The 9,992-nt window shown below is 40.5% G+C and overlaps 1 protein-coding gene and 1 non-coding gene across 2 annotated transcripts; one reads left to right on the top strand and one right to left on the bottom strand.

The window, feature by feature from the left end:
* The first annotated feature begins 462 nt into the window (after positions 1–462).
* Positions 463–734, top strand: LOC108703777. The gene is made up of 2 exons (XR_005964101.1): positions 463–520; positions 610–734. It is a non-coding gene; the product is annotated as an uncharacterized LOC108703777 (transcript).
* A 1,866-nt stretch (positions 735–2,600) lies between these two features.
* On the bottom strand, positions 2,601–8,387 carry LOC108703769. The gene is made up of 4 exons (XM_041576595.1): positions 8,237–8,387; positions 4,428–5,125; positions 3,684–4,262; positions 2,601–3,532 (listed from the first exon to the last, which is right to left on the bottom strand). The coding sequence occupies exons 2-4, from the start codon at positions 5,110–5,112 to the stop codon at positions 3,456–3,458; spliced, it is 1,341 nt and encodes a 446-aa protein (XP_041432529.1). The 5' UTR covers positions 5,113–5,125; positions 8,237–8,387; the 3' UTR covers positions 2,601–3,455.
* Between the last annotated feature and the right edge of the window lie 1,605 nt (positions 8,388–9,992).

The following is a 9,992-nucleotide window of genomic DNA, read 5'->3' as shown; positions in this document are numbered from 1 at the left end:
GGGGAGATTTAATGGGATTCTGTGGATCTGGGCCCCTGTAATTCTATTGGGGGATATTGCTGGGAATAATCCTGTATAGAAATGTGTAAGTGCTTAATTCCTGGGTCACTTCCAGGTCAGTCCCTCCCACAAGGAGCCAATGGGAATGTGGGAGGAAGCTTGAGTGACACAGGGATGAAGGGGAAGAAGAAGGATAACAATGAGGAGGAGGAGGAGCGGGGGAAGAAGGAGAGAATGGTGAATCTGACACTGGAGATGATCTATCTGCTGACTGGAGAGGTGAGGGGCACTGTGACTGGCACACTGACAAGAGACTGTCTGTCTGTACAAAGGGGGTCTCTCTGCAGCTCAAACACCATTCTCTCTTCCTTTCAATATTTAGCACTACATCCCTAGGAAGAAGTCAGATGATGGGGGGGCCCTGCATGCCCCTGGCTCCGTCATACAGAAGGAAAATAACAAGAATGACAAGAAGATCCTGGAACTCATGTCCAACATCATCCAGCTGCTGACTGGAGAGGTGGGTACAGCGGCCCCTTATTGTTTAGTAACAGTGGATGATAATCCCTTTCTCTGGCTGGGGGATGACTGGAACATTGTGTGTGACAGGTTGCCATAAGGACTCATCATGTTTCCATCTATTTTTCCTTGGACGAGTGGGACTATATAAAAGGAAACAAGGACCTTTACAGGGAAGGGATAAAGGAGAATCCCCAGAAGCTCTGCCCACTGGGTGAGTAATGTTATTAAATGAATACAATATCAGTACCTTAACAGTATAGACTTGGTGCAGGAGAGGGCAGTGTTAGAGCACCAATGTTGTGTTATGCACTTATGATGCCCAATCCTAACCCAAGATCTGTCCACTGGGTGAGTAATGGGTGCAGGACACAAAATACAATAGAACCACCATTTTACATTTTTCAGGGGACCAGAAAAAAATGGTGTAAAATCCAGGAAAATGAAAAATCAGGGAAATGTATTATGTATAATATATAGGTGGGACCACAAAACAACAATGTAAAATGAGGGAAAACGTAAAATCAGGGGATGTAAAATTGAGGTTCCACTGTATTAGAAACTGGTCTGTAACTGAAATAATTAACATGAACAGTACAAGGGCTGCCTTGGAACAATAGACATGCAAACTTGGAAAGACTAAATAACAAGTATCACTCATGTATTATAATGGATAATGTACCCCCTACTATAAATGATAAGGATATTAGAAGTCACTGAGGGGTTGTTCTGTGACCATATAAAGACACAAGACTGCAGGCTGAGTTATACAGGGAACTCTGAGTATCACTCATGTATTATAAGGGATAATGTACCCCCTACTGTAAATGATAAGGATATTAGAAGTCACTGAGGGGTTGTTCTGTGACCATATAAAGGCACAAGGCTGAAGGCTGAGTTATACAGGGAACTCTGAGTATCACTCATGTATTATAAGGGATAATGTACCCCCTACTGTAAATGATAAGGATATTAGAAGTCACTGAGGGGTTGTTCTGTGACCATATAAAGGCACAAGGCTGAAGGCTGAGTTATACAGGGAACGCTGAGTATCACTCATATATTATAAGGGATAATGTACCCCCTACTGTAAATGATAAGGATATTAGAAGTCACTGAGGGGTTGTTCTGTGACCATATAAAGACACAAGGCTGAAGGCTGAGTTATACAGGGAACTCTGAGTATCACTCATGTATTATAAGGGATAATGTACCCCCTACTGTAAATGATAAGGATATTAGAAGTCACTGAGGGGTTGTTCTGTGACCATATAAAGGCACAAGGCTGCAGGCTGAGTTATACAGGGAACTCTGAGTATCACTCATGTATTATAAGGGATAATGTACCCCCTACTGTAAATGATAAGGATATTAGAAGTCACTGAGGGGTTGTTCTGTGACCATATAAAGGCACAAGGCTGAAGGCTGAGTTATACAGGGAACGCTGAGTATCACTCATGTATTATAATTACAGTAAGTACAAATTTCGGCTTTCTTGCCAATTAAAGTAGGCATATAGCATAACTAAAATCCCGTCATATCTTGTAGGCAATTATAAGTAATATATGGTGTTGCTTTTACATGGTACTAAAAATGTATATTATCTTTAAAAATGGCCCAGGTCCTGCTAGCTGCTGATTGGTTCCTGTCCTACAGTGCAGTGAGCTGAGTGCACAGCCTGGGAATTCAGGGAGCAGCAAGTGGAAGAGAAGGGAGGGATTATTAGGGGTTTTGCAGAAATATTCAGTAAATCAGCCTGAAACACTACTTTTTAAGCACAATTTTTCTATATCTAAATGAGTATAATGCACTGGTACATTCTTACCTTTTACACAATATGTCTCCTTTAAAGGGAACCTATCATACAAAAAAAGTTTTTACTACTGGAGGTGCAGACAAATAGAGACCTCACTCTGTTTGGGGGCAGCAACATTTTGGCAAGAAAACCTTCCTTGAAAGAGTTACGAGTTAGTGTGTTGATAAAGGGCTCTGGGCCCGAAACATGTTGTGTGCAATAAAAAGATAAAATACTCTTTCCTGGTCATTCTGTACATACCGCAATAATTACACACACACAGTGGTCGGATAATACTGGTTCATGATTTATTGTATACATACATCTTATATTACATAAATGTGCTTCATCTTCTTGTCCACTACTAAATTCCTAATGTGCACACCTACCCCAAAGATGTACTGGACTCAATGGTCGTGACTACTGTGCAAATAATCTCAGATCCCAGGCCCAGCCATACAACCAGTGCCTTCTCTTTGTCCAGCTAGGCCTGTAAAGTAAACCTTAAAACCTATAAATTAACTTTGAGCACGATGTAAGCCATGCATTGAATCTTTTTTTTTTTTTTTCTAATTATAAGTACAATTCTAATTTTTTTTTAACTCTGGCATTAAAATAGAGATTAGGGTCTGAGAATTCTTCTATTCGCCTGTCTCACTTATCTGTGATTTCCTCCATTGAATTAGAAAATTTCTCAAATCAGCATTAAAAACGTCCTGCCCAGCATCTGATAAATGGATGCCGTCCTCTCTGAACAGCTCAGGAGACTTGATAGTAACGTTGCAGTGCGTCATTACAAAATCTCCATTTGACTTCATGAACCTACTGAGGGCTCTGTTTACCTTCTTGCGTGTCCTATCTATGGCCAATTGAGACTCTGCGCCTTCCCATGTTGGTCTTGGTATTAAATTTGACCAAGCAAGGGCCTTGGGTTTTTTCTTGTCTTTGATTTGTAGAAGGTCAGTCCTAATATCAATTATCAGTTGAATGGTCTTTGTTGAAGTAAGGTCATTGCCACCAGCATGAATAATAAGCAGGTCTAGTTGGCTTGTGTCCCTAGTCTCCAGCATCTTGCCAAAGTCTTTCCACAGCAAGTCCTCCTCACTGAGCCATGATATTGTCATATGCTCCTCGGGTATTCCTAACTGGCCACCTTAACCACTCTCAACTGCCCTTTTGAGTGGCTTGCAATTAGGACCTTCAGAGGTTGGGGTAGCCCTGCAAAAAATTAAAGATTGAGCCAACTGTAAACCAACCTGCACACCAATACAAAATAAATTTTTTATCCGGTTTATATTCAGAGACCTTCTTTTTAAGTATGCATGTGCCATAAAGGGAATTGTTTTTTATATCTGTATATTCAACTCACTTGGTGGTGTCTTCTTCCATTCAGTTAGGAAGGTTCTCAAATCAGCATTAAAAATATCCAGTCCAGCATCTGATAAATGGATTCCATTCTCTCTGAACAACTCTGGAGACTTGACCGTAAAGTCGTTGTGCGTCACTACAAAATCACCATTGGAAACCATAAACCTACTGAGGGCTCTGTTCACCTTCTTGCGTGTCCTGTCTACGGCCACTTGAGACCCTGCACCTTCCCAGGTTGGTCTTGGTAATACATTGGACCAAGCCAGGGCCTTAGGTCTTTTCTTTTCTTTGATTTTAAGTAGGTCAGTCCTAATGTCAATTATCAATTGAATGGTCTTTGTTGAAGTAAGGTCATTGCCACCAGCATGAATAATAAGCAGGTCTAATTGGCTTGTGTCTGTAGTCTGCAGCATTTTGCCAAAGTCTTTCCACAGCAAGCCTTCCTCACTGAGCCATGATATTGTCATGTGTTCCTCTGGTATTCCCAATTGGCAACCTTCACCACTCTCAGTTGCCCTCTTGAAGGCCCTCGAGATACATGAGTGGCCTGCAATTAGGACCTTCAGTGGGTGGGATGGGCCTAAAATAAATAAATAAATAAAAATGAGTCAATGAGCAGTGTCTTTAGCATTCATTGTGTATGTTGAACCAAATCCATTTCCAAGGATTAAGAAAGGGTAAAAAAACAGTAAATATAATATAAAGTTTGCATTACTTATAGATTCCTAGAAATCCACAGACTCACCAGAAACTGCAGGTAAACTGACTCCTGAATGCTGTTCTGTCTCAGTGGCAATTGGCCTCTTTATGGTTCCTAGGTCAATTAATGGTCCCTGAACCTCCTTCATTGTCCCTGGATTTGTATTAAGCCCATTTTCAGTTGAATCCTTTCCTGCTTCCCATTTCCTGAGGAAGAAACTTGGACCCCACTCATAACTCTTCCAAGGATTCCAAAATCCACCTGTATTTGGAGGAAGGGGTGGCCTGTATGAGTAGCCATTGTCTTTTTCACAAACTGAATTCTCTTCTCCAGAATGGATCCTATTTGAGGATAAAGATCTCCTGTATCCAATAGGATCCTGTTTTGGCCTTGAAAGCCTCTCACTTCCATTGTCCAGGGCATCATATAAGGTACTGAGTTGTTCTTTAGCACTTGTTTCTACTTCCCAAGGACAAACAGAAACAATACTGCAACTGATTCCAGTCTCTTCCATACCCAACATATTTGTGGTTTTGTGTCCAAATGCAACCATGTTACACATTGGAGATTCCAACCCACGCACCCGCTTGCTGGGCCCACCCTGGGCATCTGTGTCTATGAAACCACCATGCAGAGCCATCAGCCTTTTGCTGTTCATTCTCTGAGCTGCATATGATTGTCGCTGAGCCGTATAGGAGTGGCCTGCTCCATTGCGTGGTCTCTCCATCATTTAATTCCTATACCTTGATAAAAAAAATATACAATTTCAGTGCCCACTCTGAACAATCCTCTACTACCAGTCCATTTGTAGTTGATGATGATGAGAGACATTATATATCATTCTGTACAAATACAACTGATCTGCATGAGGTCTAAAGAAGATAAATCCCTTCATATAGTGTCTATAGAAAGTCCATACTTTTTTCTATTGCCGCTGTCCTTAGATATTCTATACATTATTCCTTATAATACATGAGCGATACTCAGAGTTCCCTGTATAACTCAGCCTGCAGCCTTGTGCCTTTATATGGTCACAGAACCCCTCAGTGGCTTCTAATATCCTTATCATTTACAGTAGGGGGTACATTATCCCTTATAATACATGAGTGATACTCAGTGTTCCCTGTATAACTTAGCCTGCAGCCTTGTGTCTTTATATGGTCACAGAACAACCCCTCAGTGACTTCTAATATCCTTATCATTTACAGTAGGGGGTACATTATCCCTTATAATACATGAGCGATACTCAGAGTTCCCTGTATAACTCAGCCTGCAGCCTTGTGCCTTTATATGGTCACAGAACCCCTCAGTGGCTTCTAATATCCTTATCATTTACAGTAGGGGGTACATTATCCCTTATAATACATGAGTGATACTCAGTGTTCCCTGTATAACTTAGCCTGCAGCCTTGTGTCTTTATATGGTCACAGAACAACCCCTCAGTGACTTCTAATATCCTTATCATTTACAGTAGGGGGTACATTATCCCTTATAATACATGAGTGATACTGAGAGTTCCCTGTATAACTCAGCCTGCAGCCTTGTGCCTTTATATGGTCACAGAACCCCTCAGTGACTTCTAATATCCTTATCATTTACAGTAGGGGGTACATTATCCCTTATAATACATGAGTGATACTGAGAGTTCCCTGTATAACTCAGCCTGCAGCCTTGTGCCTTTATATGGTCACAGAACCCCTCAGTGGCTTCTAATATCCTTATCATTTACAGTAGGGGGTACATTATCCCTTATAATACATGAGTGATACTCAGAGTTCCCTGTATAACTCAGCCTGCAGCCTTGTGTCTTTATATGGTCACAGAACAACCCCTCAGTGACTTCTAATATCCTTATCATTTACAGTAGGGGGTACATTATCCCTTATAATACATGAGTGATACTCAGAGTTCCCTGTATAACTCAGCCTGCAGCCTTGTGTCTTTATATGGTCACAGAACAACCCCTCAGTGACTTCTAATATCCTTATCATTTACAGTAGGGGGTACATTATCCCTTATAATACATGAGTGATACTCAGCGCTCCCTGTATAACTCGGCCTGCAGCCTTGTGCCTTTATATGGTCACAGAACAACCCCTCAGTGACTTCTAATATCCTTATCATTTACAGCAGGGGGTACATTATCCCTTATAATACATGAGTGATACTCAGAGTTCCCTGTATAACTCAGCCTGCAGCCTTGTGTCTTTATATGGTCACAGAACAACCCCTCAGTGACTTCTAATATCCTTATCATTTACAGCAGGGGGTACATTATCCCTTATAATACATGAGTGATACTCAGAGTTCCCTGTATAACTCAGCCTGCAGCCTTGTGTCTTTATATGGTCACAGAACAACCCCTCAGTGACTTCTAATATCCTTATCATTTACAGTAGGGGGGTACATTATCCCTTATAATACATGAGTGATACTTAGAGTTCCCTGTATAACTCAGCCTGCAGCCTTGTGCCTTTATATGGTCACAGAACAACCCCTCAGTGACTTCTAATATCCTTATCATTTACAGCAGGGGGTACATTATCCCTTATAATACATGAGTGATACTCAGAGTTCCCTGTATAACTCAGCCTGCAGCCTTGTGTCTTTATATGGTCACAGAAACAACCCCTCAGTGACTTCTAATATCCTTATCATTTACAGTAGGGGGTACATTATCCCTTATAATACATGAGTGATACTTAGAGTTCCCTGTATAACTCAGCCTGCAGCCTTGTGCGTTTATATGGTCACAGAACCCCTCAGTGGCTTCTAATATCCTTATCATTTACAGTAGGGGGTACATTTATCTCTTATAATACATGAGTGATACTTAGAATTCCCTGTATAACTCAGCCTGCAGCCTTGTGCCTTTATATGGTCACGGAACAACCCCTCAGTGACTTCTAATATCCTTATCATTTACAGTAGGGGGTACATTATCCCTTATAATACATGAGTGATACTCAGAGTTCCCTGTATAACTCAGCCTGCAGCCTTGTGTCTTTATATGGTCACAGAACAACCCCTCAGTGACTTCTAATATCCTTATCATTTACAGTAGGGGGTACATTATCCCTTATAATACATGAGTGATACTTAGAGTTCCCTGTATAACTCAGCCTGCAGCCTTGTGCGTTTATATGGTCACAGAACCCCTCAGTGGCTTCTAATATCCTTATCATTTACAGTAGGGGGTACATTTATCTCTTATAATACATGAGTGATACTTAGAATTCCCTGTATAACTCAGCCTGCAGACTTGTGCCTTTATATGGTCACAGAACCCCTCAGTGGCTTCTAATATCCTTATCATTTACAGTAGGGGGTACATTATCCCTTATAATACATGAGTGATACTCAGAGTTCCCTGTATAACTCAGCCTGCAGCCTTGTGCCTTTATATGGTCACAGAACAACCCCTCAGTGACTTCTAATATCCTTATCATTTACAGTAGGGGTACATTATCCCTTATAATACATGAGTGATACTCAGAGTTCCCTGTATAACTCAGCCTGCAGCCTTGTGCCTTTATATGGTCACAGAACAACCCCTCAGTGACTTCTAATATCCTTATCATTTACAGTAGGGGGTACATTATCCCTTATAATACATGAGTGATACTCAGTGTTCCCTGTATAATGTATAATATATTTTTATTACAACCGAAGGATACACAGAACAACCCCTCAGTGACTTCTAATATCCTTATCATTAACAGCAAAAGAACCAAAACCTTTAATTTCAATTAAGGCAAACACATTCCTGCAGAGTGAACCAGTTATAATGTACCATTCACTTGATGAAGAATCAGAATAGGACAATTAAAAGTGACAAGGAACAATATATTTACCTGTTTCTGGATAAGGGTTCCTCTCTGAACTCTCCTCTCTGCTCCCTCCACAGAATTCTGCCCCTGTGGAACTGACACCAACTCTTTATAGCATTTCTGATCTGCCCCTCCTCTCTGTATCAGCTATGGGGCTATATAGTGATTGGGGGAGGTCTTTGAGCCCCTTTATATAGTTTCTCCCATAGCAAAGTGGCTACTCTAGGTTATTTCCATAAGAATCAAGTATGGAGACACCTTGGATAGTGTCAGACAATGGCCCCACCCAGACTATTGTCCCATTTAGGTGTTGGATAAACATCCCCTCTGCTGTGGGTCCCTGCATATTGTAATTAGGGGGTCAGGGGGCTTGGCATGAAATGGTAAATAGACTAGAGAAGAAACCACTGGTGTATGTATATATATATATATATATATATATATATATATATATATCTCTCAAATGCATAGGTTACTGCTATATATATATATATATATATATATATATATATATATATATATATATATATATATATATATATATATAATATATATATATATAACACAAAAGCCACAAATATCTTGTAAATTATATCCTTATAAACGGTGAGTTCTGATGTCATTTTTGTCACATGACTCACTGAAATTTGTGTATTATAATAAATAAAGTACCCCCAGTTGTAAAATATGAGGATATTATAAGTTACCTGGGAGTTCCATGACCTGTATAGAAACACTCGGCCTTCGGCCTCGTACTTTTATATGGCCATGTTTGTATTAACTAACAATTATTTAAAATTTGAAACTCAATTTTATCTCCAACGGACGGGCACTGCCATGGGAGCGAAAGTGGCACCGGTCTATGCCAACGTTTTCATGCACAACTATGAAAATGAACACATTTATGGTCATAAACTTTTTCAACGATTTGGCAGTTTCTATAGACGCTATATCGATGACCTGTTTTTTATATGGACAGGGACAGCAGAAACACTACAGGAATATGTAACTGGCCTGAATTCAACAAACTCCCCAGTGCGCCTAACGCTGAACTACAACTCACAACGAATTAATTTTTTGGATGTCGAGGTTTACAAACAGAATGGGTCTTTGCAGACACGCATCTACACGAAAACCACAGACAGAAATACGATACTACACTATAAAAGTAACCACCCTAGACACCTGCTTGAATCCCTCCCCAAATCACAGATGTTGAGGGTCATTAGAATAGACAGTGACCCTGTACAGTGTAAAGAAGACCTGGTAAAAATGGGAAACAGGTTCCTGGAAAGGGGATATCCACCCACACTAATTAACGATACCATGAACTCAGTTTCAACCTTGTCTAGGGAGCAGTTACTTCAGGGTACTACAAATACCATACAAGAAACAACTAAAGAAAAAAATGATATTTACTATGTGAGTAAATTTAATCCTTACAGCAAAGCCACAAAAGAAGCTGTACTCAGACACTGGGAGATGGTGGCCAAAGATGAAATGCTAGCCCCAAAGGTTCCAAAAAAGCCAAAGTTTAGTTATTCACGGAATACAAATTTAAAGGAACACTTAAGCCCCGCCGATCCAGTAACCAAATATGTACCACCCAAAGCCCAACACTTTCTGTCTGCCCGCCCGGGAGTACATAAATGCACAGGTTGCGTGGTGTGTAATACCCTAATACTGGGGAAGGAGTTCAGGCACCCCAGAACAGGGAAGAAATACGAAATTAAGCAGAGGCTTACATGCACGTCAACTATGGTAATTTATATAATCAAGT

The sequence above is a fragment of the Xenopus laevis genome, chromosome 9_10L, assembly GCF_017654675.1.
Source record: "Xenopus laevis strain J_2021 chromosome 9_10L, Xenopus_laevis_v10.1, whole genome shotgun sequence".
NCBI lineage: Eukaryota > Metazoa > Chordata > Amphibia > Anura > Pipidae > Xenopus > Xenopus laevis.
Note: the sequence above shows the minus strand (reverse complement) of the source record. Positions and strands in the feature narration are given on the sequence as shown.